Source organism: Corylus avellana, chromosome ca1 (assembly GCF_901000735.1).
Source record: "Corylus avellana chromosome ca1, CavTom2PMs-1.0".
NCBI lineage: Eukaryota > Viridiplantae > Streptophyta > Magnoliopsida > Fagales > Betulaceae > Corylus > Corylus avellana.
Window position 1 is genome coordinate 35,688,098 of NC_081541.1, and position 12,806 is coordinate 35,700,903.

General features: G+C 35.7%; 3 protein-coding genes across 5 annotated transcripts; all 3 read left to right on the forward strand.

Annotated features, from left to right (window-relative positions):
• Positions 1 to 1,782: 1,782 nt before the first annotated feature.
• On the forward strand, positions 1,783 to 4,331 carry LOC132165377 (B3 domain-containing protein Os01g0723500-like). 2 transcript variants are annotated; one of them, XM_059575920.1, is made up of 4 exons: positions 1,783 to 1,828; positions 2,633 to 3,002; positions 3,219 to 3,319; positions 3,923 to 4,331. In XM_059575920.1, the coding sequence occupies exons 1-4, from the start codon at positions 1,799 to 1,801 to the stop codon at positions 4,184 to 4,186; spliced, it is 765 nt and encodes a 254-aa protein (XP_059431903.1). In that variant the 5' UTR covers positions 1,783 to 1,798; the 3' UTR covers positions 4,187 to 4,331. The 2 variants fall into 2 exon arrangements, with proteins under 2 accessions (XP_059431903.1, XP_059431897.1); XM_059575914.1 differs by lacking the exon at positions 1,783 to 1,828 and adding an exon at positions 1,990 to 2,293.
• Positions 4,332 to 6,221: 1,890 nt separating this feature from the next.
• On the forward strand, positions 6,222 to 8,854 carry LOC132165393 (B3 domain-containing protein Os01g0723500-like). Of its 2 annotated transcripts, none has more exons than XM_059575940.1 (4): positions 6,222 to 6,315; positions 7,120 to 7,489; positions 7,706 to 7,806; positions 8,447 to 8,854. In XM_059575940.1, the coding sequence occupies exons 1-4, from the start codon at positions 6,286 to 6,288 to the stop codon at positions 8,708 to 8,710; spliced, it is 765 nt and encodes a 254-aa protein (XP_059431923.1). In that variant the 5' UTR covers positions 6,222 to 6,285; the 3' UTR covers positions 8,711 to 8,854. The 2 variants fall into 2 exon arrangements, with proteins under 2 accessions (XP_059431923.1, XP_059431916.1); XM_059575933.1 differs by lacking the exon at positions 6,222 to 6,315 and adding an exon at positions 6,455 to 6,780.
• A 1,621-nt stretch (positions 8,855 to 10,475) lies between these two features.
• Positions 10,476 to 12,606, forward strand: LOC132178653 (uncharacterized). The gene is made up of 4 exons (XM_059591136.1): positions 10,476 to 10,509; positions 10,838 to 11,224; positions 11,334 to 11,441; positions 12,303 to 12,606. Exons 2-4 carry the CDS (start codon positions 10,895 to 10,897, stop codon positions 12,597 to 12,599), a joined length of 735 nt encoding a protein of 244 aa, XP_059447119.1. The 5' UTR covers positions 10,476 to 10,509; positions 10,838 to 10,894; the 3' UTR covers positions 12,600 to 12,606.
• The last annotated feature ends 200 nt before the right edge of the window (positions 12,607 to 12,806 follow it).

Sequence of the window (12,806 nt, forward strand, 5' to 3'; positions counted from 1 at the left end):
GAAAGTGTATTCACCGTAAAGAAAACTGTTCTAACAGAATCAAACAGAACAACTCTCCAAAAAAAAAAAACAATAAACATAAAAGATATATATCCAAGAGGTGCTGAGTGTTGACGCCTCCATAGATGTGCTTGGGTCTATTGTCATGAAACTCACCCATCATCTTCTATGGTTTCAAAGCTAGGCAAGATCTTTAAGTCTTCTATAAAGACGAAGATCGACGTCCCGATCGATCGAACAATTTGGCTGTTCTGTTCTGTGTATGGGAGTTGCAGAGAGAGATCGAAAAGTAGCCTCCTTGGGGTTATTTTCTCAAACTAGGGCTTTGCTTCGCCTTGGCTTCTTTTACTATATACGGCTCTGCCTTCCTCTTACAAGCATCACTGCAACAATAAGAGAATGGAACTCTATATGGAAGTGGGTGCTTCATTAAAGACTCATAGCTTGCATCCGATTCATCCGAAGAACGTTGGCCATTATGGCCTATGTTAATGTTAGCTTGCATGTGCTGGGACAGAGCTTTCCATTAATTTATCGTAATCTTTTCTTTTCCAAACGAATATTTCATTAGAAAAAATAAATTATTTTTATTAAAATTGAAAAAAAGAAAGAAGTGAAATAGAATAACTTTGTGCTACAATGTATATATGATGATCGAGGATACAATGTATATATGATGATCGAGGATAAAATTCTTAGCCCATAATGTTATCTCCACCAGAAATCATAAAAATTATTCTTCATATATACCTTCTTTCACTTATTTTCGTATAATGAATGAGTGAATTCACCATTGAATTTATGTGGGATCTATATAAGTCTATAAATTCGGTGGTAGATTCATTAGATTTGCGAAAAGAGATTGATATATAGTTGTAAGAATGATATGTGACATGCTCCACCTACTATCGCCCCAAATTGACTAATTAATTTAAAGCTTCTCTAGAATCACTTATAAAGACCAATTTCATCTAATAAGTAATAATGTGGGATTTAACACACATAAGCATTTCTTATAATGCACTTGCTTTCTATGTGAGCTACTTATCTTCCTAATATAAGACATGGTATTACACTTATTATTATCTTTACCAATGACAATTATCCTAATATAACAATTAAGTACTTAGAGACTTAGTTGTAATGTATGTTATAAACTTATAAGTTTATATATATTATAAATTATAATTATATGCATATGAATAATATAAATGTATAAGATCAATATTTAATCATATGATTCAATGACAATTCAAATACTTTATTCAAGTTAATCATATTAAATTTTAATAGGTTACGATTTATATTTAAGGAATTTTTTTTACAAGTAAATGTAAATTTGGGGTCAAATATTTTTGATTTTTTTAATATGGGTTCTTTTTATAGCAATTTGGCTCAAGAAGACACTAAATATGCAAAAAAAACAAATGAGATAAAAATGCTACGGTGATCAAAAAAAAAAAAAAAAAAAAACCAAAAACAGAAAATTAAAAATTGGTTATATGTTTATTTTTTGAAAGCCCAAAAAAAGCCCAAAACACCCAATTTTGAAAAAGCGGTTATAGCGGACGGTTACATGTTTTACTAACCGCTAACCGTAACCACGTTCACAACCCAAGTTAGCTTATAGTTGCTCTTGCACAATTCTTAGTTTGCCTTGCTTTCCTTAATGGGTTAGGCCAATGAGACGGCTAACAAGGCTCAGCATATCCTTTCCTTGTTTATATAAGCAGGCATTTTACGGGGTAATTGAGCTAAAAATCTCACTCATGGCACCCAATTGGTTTTATTGACATCAATGACATGCAACATTTACTTGCTGATTAAGGTATTTCAATGTTTTCTTTTTGTTGTTGGGGGAGGGGAGTGGTAATTATTAGGCTAAATCTCCTGTGATTAACCGACGACTGGTGAACAAAATAACGACTACAATTTTTGCTGCTGAAAAGCTATCAATCAATCCCTTGTCTCTCATTTTCTTATTGTTGGTGCTTGTAAGATGACGGCAGAGCTATGGTAAAAGAAGCCGAGGCCAAGAAAGGCACCAATAAGCAATGCCCAAGTTCAATAATAGACCCTGACCCTGTGTAGAAATTTTAGAAATATATTTATATATAAATTAGGAGGAAAATAAATCAAACCTCATCTGAAACTGCATTCTCAACTAACCAAAAAGATTAAGCTAAGGTTTTCAAAGCTGAAACCCTAGAAGTAGAAGATGATGGGTGAGTCTCATGACAATAGATCCTGCTTCTTCAAGCTCATCTTTAAAGGCCATAACACTGAGCAACTGGTGATTCTATATGCCTTTGCTCTTGGATCTATGAATTCTTTGTTTATTGTTTCTTTTTTTGGAAAGTTGTTCTGCTTGTTTTACAGTTGAAAGGCATTCACAGTCATTTCTGATTGAGCAATCTAGCTATGCTAGTTTGACATCTACTTATCTGATCTTATTCCAATCTGCAATGGTTCTTATCATCTGGCTCGAAATTGGCGCGTATTATGCGGAAAGATAAAATGTTTGTGTGGTCAATTTCTGTTATAAAAAGAAAAACCCACGAAAAATAAGAAGATCTGTTCGTTTCACTGAAGCGTAAATTTGATCTTCCTCTGTTTCTTTCATAACTTGCAGCAAATCCCACCGAAGTTTGAGAAGTATTTACCGAAAGAATTGCCTGAACAAGCAATTCTTAGAGGTTCCACCGGTGACGAGTGGCGTGTTAAATTGTGCAAGACTGCTGATGGGATATATCTGCAAGATGGTTGGAAGCACTACTTTGAAGATCACTCCTTGGGGGGCAATGAGTTCTTGCTTTTCAAGTATAATGGAGAATTGTGTTTCGACGTGATCATTTTTGGAAAAGATGGGTGTGAGAGAGTTTATGGTTCTCTTATCAGGACAAACCATGAAACTGCCTCCTCTAGTGGTGCAGGTAGACCAAGAAAAACCTCTCTTCGTTCACATCTCCTCCATGAGTCTAAGCCTAGCAAAGACACTCCAGGTATGCATTCACAAATACTGATTTGACACAAACACTGATGGGTTCTTGTTGTTGTGGAAATACGGCTGTTGTTAATTGAATTGTGAAATGGGAATGAATTGAATTTAAATTTAACTTCTCAAACTCCGGGTAGGAGACCTCGCATACTAACAGTTTGTGAAAAATCCTCAATGACCTCCCGATAGCTCTAATTCACTTACTTTACAATTGAAACAGAAAGATCTAAGGTTTCGAAAATGGCCGAGTCTTTTGCCTCTGATTTTCCTTACTTCAAGAGCTGCATGGCAAAATACAATGTGGATAAGGTGTTCATACTTGTAAGTATTCCTTTCTTTTTAACCCCTTTTCCTTAACTGTTGGTATGGTGTACTGTCCAGTGACTAACACTAGTAAGTTCAAGCTTCATCTCTCATTTTTGAATTGGATAAACTTGCCTGCCTTATGGATTTCAATCATGGACTGACTTGAGAAGCACCCAATGGAAATGAGAGTTCTGTTGGTTTCTGAACTTATTGGAAGTTTTTAAATGATCAGATAACAATCTCAGCTAGTTTCATTAGGATGTGCCAGTCATGTAGAACATCAAGAGATGCATTTATCTTAGCCTGCCAACAATCATCATGTTGCCAACATCCGCTTATTACTTAGCATTACTGTTGTAAGCAAGTAGCATATATTCTTGATTCAACTTATCCAGGAGGTATCAATCATAACTACAACCCATTATTATTTGCGGTCTTCGTAACTTTGTTGATGCATAGAATGCAATGAATAATAGAAAAGGAAAACTGATTTTTTTTTTTTTTTTGTAGAAATTTGCTTTTAGTCGGTGTTTGCAATTTTGGGCTTGAACCAATAGATCTTTCCCTCGATATTTGATTGTATAAGCTAATTTATAGAAGGGATATTATTTTATGCAGACGCTACCAGCTCTCTTTGCTAGGGAACACCTTCCTCAATGCACCACAACTATTGTGCTACGGAATTCAGAAGATCGATCTTGGAAAGTGAAATATGTGAGCACTGAGAAGAGTTATGCGCTTTCTCAAGGATGGGCAGTCTTTGTACGTGATAACAAGCTCAAGATTGGTGATATCTGCATATTTGAGCTTTTGGCGAAAAAGGAAATTCGAGTCCATATCTTCCGGAGACCGAGAATTGAGTTAACCTGTAAGAGAGCCTAATCTATCAGGTATTGCGTCCAGGCTTTCTCACAGTAGCTCCATGATTCTCAAATTTTTCGGTTGAAGTTGAATCAGAACTGTATTCTCTCTTGAACAAGCACTGTTTTTAACATTATCAAATAACAGTATTGATGAATTGGACTTATTTTTTCTCGATCTATATAAGGCCTTAAAGAATTGGACTTATTCTCTCAAGAAACTTAATTCAGCATCATCTACTTTCCTTGAACTGTGTCCCCGCTGTTTGACTTGGAGCTGTTTGACTTGGAGTGTCCCCGGTTCCCCATTCTCTTAGAAACTGTCTGACTTGGAGTGTCCCCGATTCCCGAGACCCACTTGACGACGCTTTTTACTCTTTTGACGACGTATTGAAGACCCCAAAGAAAGTGTATTCACCGTAAAGAAAACTGTTCTAACAGAATCAAACAGAACAACTCTCCAAAAAAAAAGAAACAATAAACATAAAAGATATATATCCAAGAGTGCTGAGTGTTGACGCCTCCAAAGATGTGCTTGGGTCTATTGTCATGAAACTCACCCATCATCTTCTATGGTTTCAAAGCTAGGCAAGATCTTTAAGTCTTCTATAACGACGAAGATCGACGTCCCGATCGATCGAACAATTTGGCTGTTCTGTTCTGTGTATGGGAGTTGCAGAGAGAGATCGAAAAGTAGCCTCCTTGGGGTTATTTTCTCAAACTAGGGTTTTGCTTCGCCTTGGCTTCTTTTACTATATACGGCTCTGCCTTCCTCTTACAAGCATCACTGCAACAATAAGAGAATGGAACTCTATATGGAAGTGGGTGCTTCATTAAAGACTCATAGCTTGCATCCGAAGAACGTTGGCCATTATGGCCTATGTTAATGTTAGCTTGGATGTGCTGGGACAGAGCTTTCCATTAATATATCGTAATCTTTTCTTTTCCAAACGAATATTTCATTAGAAAAAATAAATTATTTTTATTAAAAATGAAAAAAAAAACAATGTGAAATAGAATAACTTTGTGCTACAATGTATATGATGAGGATAAAATTCTTAGCCCATAATGTTATCTCCACCAGAAATAATAAAAATTATTCTTCATATATACCTTCTTTCACTTAATTTCGTATAATGAATGAGTGAATTCACCATTGAATTTATGTGGGATCCATATCAGTCTATAAATTCAGTGGTAGATTCATTAGATTTGTAAAAAAAGATTAATATATAATTGTAAGAATGATATGTGACATGCTCCACCTACTATCGCCCCAAATTGACTAATTAATTTAAAGCTTTTCTAGAATCACTTATAAAGACCAATTTCATCTAATAAGTAATAATGTGGGATTTAACACACATAAGCATTTCTTATAATGCACTTGCTTTCTATGTGAGCTACTTATCTTCCTAATATAAGACATGGTATTACACTTATTATTATCTTTACCAATGACAATTATCCTAATATAACAATTAAGTACTTAAAGACTTAGTTGTAATGTATGTTGTAAACTTATAAGTCTATATATATTATAAATTATAATTATATGCATATGAATAATATAAATGTATAAGATCAATATTTAATCATATGATTCAATGACAATTCAAATACTTTATTCAAGTTAATCATATTAAATTTTAATAGGTTACGATTTATATTTAAGGAATTTTTTTTACAAGTAAATGTAAATTTGGGGTCAAATATTTTTGATTTTTTTAATATGGGTTCTTTTTATAGCAATTTGGCTCAAGAAGACACTAAAAATGCAAAAAAACAAATGAGATAAAAATGCAACAGTGATCTCAAAAAAAAAGCTCAAAACTGAAAATTGGTTATATGTTTATCTTTTGAAAGTCCAAAAAACTCGAAAAAGCCCAAAACGTCCAATTTTGAAAAAGCGGTTATGACGAGCGGTTAAATGTTTTACTAACCGCTAACCGTAACCGCATTGACAACCTTAAGTGGCTCACAGTTGCTCTTGCACAGTTCTTAGTTTGCCTTTCTTTTTCTTAATGGGTTAGGCCAATGAGACGGCTAACAAGGCTCAGCATATCCTTTCCTTGAGCTAAAAATCTCACTCATGGCACCCAATTGGTATTATTGACATCAATGACATGCAACATTTACTTGCTGATTAAGGTATTTCAGTGTTTTCTTTTTGTTGTTGGGGGAGGGGAGTGGTACTTATTAGGCTAAATCTCCTGTGATTAACCGACGACTGGTGAACAAAATAACGACTACAATTTTTGCTGCTGAAAAGCTATCAATCAATCCCTTGTCTCTCATTTTCTTATTGTTGGTGCTTGTAAGAGGACGGCAGAGCTATGGTAAAAGAAGCCGAGGCCAAGAAAGGCACCAATAAGCAATGCCCAAGCTCAATAATAGACCCTGACCCTGTGTAGAAATTTTAAAAATATATTTATATATAAATTAGGAGGAAAATAAATCAAACCTCATCTGAAACTGCATTCTCAACTAACCAAAAAGATTAAGCTCAGGTTTTCAAAGCTGAAACCCTAGAAGTAGAAGATGATGGGTGAGTCTCATGACAATAGATCCTGCTTCTTCAAGCTCATCTTTAAAGGCCATAACACTGAGCAACTGGTGATTCTATATGCCTTTGCTCTTGGATCTATGAATTCTTTGCTTATTGTTTCTTTTTTTGGAAAGTTGTTCTGCTTGTTTTACAGTTGAAAGGCATTCACAGTCATTTCTGATTGAGCAATCTAGCTATGCTACTTTGACATCTACTTATCTGATCTTATTCCAATCTGCAATGGTTCTTATCATCTGACTCGAAATTGGCGCGTATTATGCGGAAAGATAAAATGTTTGTGTAGTCAATTTCTGTTATAAAAAGAAAAACCCACGAAAAATAAGAAGATCTGTTCGTTTCACTGAAGCGTAAATTTGATCTTCCTCTGTTTCTTTCATAACTTGCAGCAAATCCCACCGAAGTTTGAGAAGTATTTACCGAAAGAATTGCCTGAACAAGCAATTCTTAGAGGTTCCACCGGTGACGAGTGGCGTGTTAAATTGTGCAAGACTGCTGATGGGATATATCTGCAAGATGGTTGGAAGCACTACTTTGAAGATCACTCCTTGGGGGGCAATGAGTTCTTGCTTTTCAAGTATAATGGAGAATTGTGTTTCGACGTGATCATTTTTGGAAAAGATGGGTGTGAGAGAGTTTATGGTTCTCTTATCAGGACAAACCATGAAACTGCCTCCTCTAGTGGTGCAGGTAGACCAAGGAAAACCTCTCTTCGTTCAAATCTCCTCCATGAGTCTAAGCCTAGCAAAGACACTCCAGGTATGCATTCACAAATACTGCTTTGACACAAACACTGATGGGTTCTTGTTGTTGTGGAAATACGGCTGTTGTTAATTGAGTTGTGAAATTGGAATGAATTGAATTTAAATTGAACTTCTCAAACTCCGGGTAGGAGACCTCGCATACAAACAGTTTGTGAAAAATCCTCAACGACCTCCCGATAGCTCTAATTCACTTACTTTACAATTGAAACAGAAAGATCTAAGGTTTCGAAAATGGCCGAGTCTTTTGCCTCTGATTTTCCTTACTTCAAGAGCTGCATGGCAAAATACAATGTGGATAAGGTGTTCATACTTGTAAGTATTCCTTTCTTTTTAACCCCTTTTCCTTAACTGTTGGTATGGTGTACTGTCCAGTGACTAACACTAGTAAGTTGAAGCTTCATCTCTCATTTTTGAATTGGATAAACTTGCCTGCCTTATGGATTTCAATCATGGACTGACTTGATGCTACCAAATTGCATTTCTCTCTTCTTCTTTTCCCCTTTGGTAAGTTACAAGCACCCAATGGAAATGAGAGTTCTGTTGGTTTCTGAACTTATTGGAAGTTTTTAAATGATCAGATAACAATCTCAGCTAGTTTCATTAGGATGTGCCAGTCATGTAGAACATCAAGAGATGCATTTATCTTAGCCTGCCAACAATCATCATGTTGCCAACATCCGCTTATTACTTAGCATTACTGTTGTAAGCAAGTAGCATATATTCTTGATTCAACTTATCCAGGAGGTATCAATCATAACTACAACCCATTATTATTTGCGGTCTTCGTAACTTTGTTGATGCATAGAATGCAATGAATAATAGAAAAGAAAAACTGAATATTTTTTTTTGTGTAAAAATTTGCTTTTAGTCAGTGTTTGCAATTTTGGGCTTGAACCAATAGATCTTTACCTCAATATAAGCTAATTTATAAAAGGGATATTATTTTATGCAGAGACTACCAGCTCTCTTTGCTAGGGAACACCTTCCTCAATGCACGACAACAATTGTCCTACGGAATTCAGAAGGTCGATCTTGGAAAGTGAAATATGTGAGCACTGAGAAGAGTTATGCGCTTTCTCAAGGATGGGCAGTCTTTGTACGTGATAACAAGCTCAAGATTGGTGATATCTGCATATTTGAGCTTTTGGCGAAAAAGGAAATTCGAGTCCATATCTTCCGGAGACCGAGAATTGAGTTAACCTGTAAGAGAGTCTAATCTATCAGGTATTGCGTCCAGGTTTTCTCACAGTAGCTCCATGATTCTCAATTTTTTCGGTTGAAGTTGATCAGAACTGTATTCTCTCTTGAACAAGCACTGTTTTTAACATTATCAAATAACAGTATTGATGAATTGGACTTATTTTTTCTCGATCTATATAAGGCCTTTTAGAATACTCAAGAAACTTAATTCAGCATCATCTACTTGCCTTAAAGAATTATATAGCTCCGGCAGAGTTTCCCTCCCCAAAAAGCAGGATTGTTACCAGATGTTTGTTCGTAGGAGGTCAGATGGGAGTTTTAGAAGCATTAGTGGTTTATCTTGTTCATCGAACTTCACTCACATGACTGATAATCGGATCAAACCTATTGATGTTTTGAGTTAGATTAATATCTTCTACCATCATCTTAAACCCGTACATTAATTTATACTTGAGATAAAACTTGTTCCTAAGTGATTTCGACATAAGCCGACCGACTCTCCAACCTTGTCCAGATTCCTGCGGGTGACTCAGTACTATTCATCCATGATGTGGTACGGAACCTCGTCCACGGGACAAATCCTTCACCCTCGCCCCGTTGAACTTTACCACATATTTCTACCTCTCAAATCTCAATGCTTGATACTTCGCACGTTGACCAACCGTTTTTTGCCTCATTTTTATTTGTGGGCATCATTTGACTTCCCATCTCATTTAATAAAAAATTAATGTGGAACTTAGCGGAGAAGGATCTCTTATACAATTAGGCTATTCGAATTTCACTTGTAGAGGGAAGAGGATTTGGATTCACTACAATTTTAAAGAAAAAGTAAATTCTCGAATTACGCTATTTTGGTCGTTTTTAAAAGAGATGTTAATTTAAAATTACATTGTTAAAAAGCTTCGAGCAAAAAATTGTATTTTTATTTTATTAAGAAAAATTGTCTCTACAAAAGTGAAGATGAAGTTTTTTGGGAAGAAAATTCTTTTTAGTTGCCTCCATAACATGCCACATTTTCAATAGGTAGCATTTTTCAAACGATTTAATGCCTAAAAAGGGTCAAAATTACTTAATTTGAGAATCTACAATTTTAAATAAATTATAGGGAATCCTGATTCGAGGAGAGAATACGAGGACCACTTGCCCAAGGTAACCTATGGTGTAGGCACACCTACTTGGGGGAGGTGGGTCCCACAACCCCATTCTCTTCGGTTGTCTGACTTTCAATAAAATTAGAGTAGCATAATTGTTGTAAATTCAAATAATCTATCTACTTAATGTCAACCCCATTCACTCATAAATCATAATGTGTTGACCTTTTTATTTTATGAGTGTATCGATTGGGTGATGCTAAATAGAACGGCACGCTAACAAATTTTTTTTTTTTTTTTAATATTTTTAATTTTTAAAAAAAAATAAAAAATTGGCTGACATGCCACTCACGCCAGCGTTTTTTGTATTACGACCCGCATTGGTTTGTCGTAATAGAGGACATGATTATAATAAAAGTTAAAAATTAAAATCGTGTCCTTTACGAAACACCAACTCCCATAACCGTTCATGGGACAAGATCCAAGCGTTTCGCGCGTCTTGGGATAGTTATAAGCTCCCTTGAAAGGTTCCTAGGACACAAAAACAAAAGCAGCCGAATATTTTATATTAACCTTAAAATATTACTACAGAGATTGGAAAAACATCAATTCTTCGTCTGGAATTTTCGAAAATTTCTTACTTGTTTGCCTTTTTATCCCTGAACTATCGGTCAAATTCACATAGAAGCTGGTCACAAGAAAACCTTTCGAGCGTTGAAGAAAGGTTGATTCAATTCTCTTGTACGTCTTGTATATATATATATATATTTTAAATTCTGCAATTTGGATTCCTCTATGGATTTTGTAGCCTGCTTTGGATTATACTAATAATGCTATTGTTTTTTTTTTTTTTAATATCCCATTGGATTGCATGGTTTAATATCAATTATGTTGACCATTTGGGATCATTTAATATATCAATTAGCTAATGTCGGTGCAAATCTTATGATTCTTTCTGGGTTCATGTGTTTCTCTTGTTTGGATTTCTTAGCTGGCCAGTTTCTCCATTTTGCCTTGTTTTCATCACCTGAAAAGTTGTATTCATTGCTCAGAATTGCCAGCAAAAATATAAGTGAATTTTCGGTGAAGCTGCTGCTGGGTTGAAAAACATGAAGATAGGTGAAGGTGGGATACCCATCACCATGGTAACGCAGATGATGATGGCTGTAATGGTGGTGGTGGTGATGATGTTTGTGGCAGATGGAGCTGATAAAAACGATGTTTTCAGCCCCTGTTCTGATGCAAAAGTTCAAAAATTAGATGGTTTTACCTTTGGTCTTGCATTTTCAACCAAGGAATCCTTCTTTTTCAATCAGACTCAACTTTCTCCTTGCGATCAGCGTCTCTCCCTCTCAAGTAAAAATGCTCAACTTGCTCTGTTTAGGCCCAAGGTCGACGAGATCTCTTTCCTCACCATTAATAGCAGCACCTTCAATCCGGTATGTACTTCATTTCCCTTGCTTGCTTGAATTCGAGACTTTTGTGGGCATTTTTTGTTAGAACTAATTAAACTAACAATTTGATAATGTGATTTCATGAATTTACCAGGTTCAGTTTGGTGGGTATATGGTAGCATTTGCTGGACAGAAATATGCAGCAAGATCTCTCCCAATTTTGGTTGCTGACTCAACTAACACCATAACTAGTTTCACTCTGGTAAACTCAATATCAATGGTACTTTATTCAATGCAATTGATTAGAAGTAAAACAATAGGGCAATTAAATCATTAAATTAGGAAATACTATATACATGGAACAAAGTGTTAATCATAAGTGAGGCTTCATCTTCAACCTTAGTTGAAGGTTTAGCCTCTCATGATATTGAAAGACAAAACAAGATTAATTGAATTCATAATAAAAAATTGAGTACTTACAAATATGGAATCACAAAGTTGAGATTCAAAAGTTAGAAAACCCTAAAACTATGGTTTACAAGTTGAATTAGAATAAAAATCGATGTCAGATCGGACAAGTGCGCTCGATCGCACACTTGGTGCGCTCGAGCGCACTCAAGCATCAATTCCTTTTTGCAGCGCAAGCATGCACACGCAATGGGCTTTGGACTGAGCATGTCTGTGCTCGATCGTGGGGTGCTGGGCTCGAGTGCAGGTGCACTTGAGTGTAGTATCCTACGCTCGATAGGTCCGTTGGCAGCTTCTCCAAAGTGTGCAACTTTCACATAAATCTCGCAGTTTTCCCATAACAACCTACAAAACATTAAAGACACAAAATTAACCCAGAACATCAGATAATAACACAGCTAAAGGATTAATAAAAGTAAATTAAGGGGTCCAAATATATAATATTTGGCAAACATCACTACTCATCCCTGCATCATATAATCTCCATGGATGAAGTCATAGGGGCAGAACTAGAATATTAGGAGGAAAAATGGGGACAAAACTAAAAAATTAAAAAAGTTCTGCCATTGTCTGTTTTCCTCTCTCTCTCTCTCTCTCTCTCTCTCTTGGAGTAGGTAGCATTGAATTGTTATCTTTAATTATTTTTTGCATACAGGTCCTAGAATTCCAGGAAGGTAGTCTTCAAAATCTATACTGGAAGAACTTTGGGTGTAATGCTTGCTCCCAGGACTCGACTTGCCTCAACAATCAGAACTGTGCAGTGGCAACCTCTAATTGCACAAGCAATGGTGGGTCAAAGGATTGCAATTTAAGCATACAATTGACATTTTCTGGTACAGATAAGAATCTTGATGCACTTAATTCATGGTATGAGGTGGAAAATCTTCGGCAGTACTCCCTCTACGGTCTATTCTCCAATATTCGTGATTCTGTCACCCCCCAGATAATATGACAAATAGCTTTTTCTCTCCATTTCAATATTTAACTATCTACTGTGTACAAGTTGAAATTAATGATGCCTTATTACATAACTTAATTTTCTGAAAAGGAAGGACACTTGATCTTTTCCCTTGGTGTTGTGGTTCTCAAGGAAGTGAACAAACTTGTCAATGTATTTGGTGTTGGCAGGCTCGGTCCTGATCAAATCTTTTCCGGTAGT

Bases quoted from the DNA above. Each gene is read 5' to 3' on its own strand.
- LOC132165377 (XM_059575914.1), top strand. From the start codon at position 2,219: ATGATGGGTGAGTCTCATGACAATAGATCCTGCTTCTTCAAGCTCATC. The intron at 2,294-2,632 runs GTGATTCTATAT...CATAACTTGCAG, and splicing joins GCCATAACACTGAGCAACTG to CAAATCCCACCGAAGTTTGA. The intron at 3,320-3,922 runs GTAAGTATTCCT...TATTTTATGCAG, and splicing joins TGGATAAGGTGTTCATACTT to ACGCTACCAGCTCTCTTTGC.
- LOC132178653 (XM_059591136.1), top strand. From the start codon at position 10,895: ATGAAGATAGGTGAAGGTGGGATACCCATCACCATGGTAACGCAGATG. The intron at 11,225-11,333 runs GTATGTACTTCA...TGAATTTACCAG, and splicing joins ATAGCAGCACCTTCAATCCG to GTTCAGTTTGGTGGGTATAT. The intron at 11,442-12,302 runs GTAAACTCAATA...TTTTGCATACAG, and splicing joins CCATAACTAGTTTCACTCTG to GTCCTAGAATTCCAGGAAGG.
- LOC132165393 (XM_059575933.1), top strand. From the start codon at position 6,706: ATGATGGGTGAGTCTCATGACAATAGATCCTGCTTCTTCAAGCTCATC. The intron at 6,781-7,119 runs GTGATTCTATAT...CATAACTTGCAG, and splicing joins GCCATAACACTGAGCAACTG to CAAATCCCACCGAAGTTTGA. The intron at 7,490-7,705 runs GTATGCATTCAC...CAATTGAAACAG, and splicing joins GCCTAGCAAAGACACTCCAG to AAAGATCTAAGGTTTCGAAA.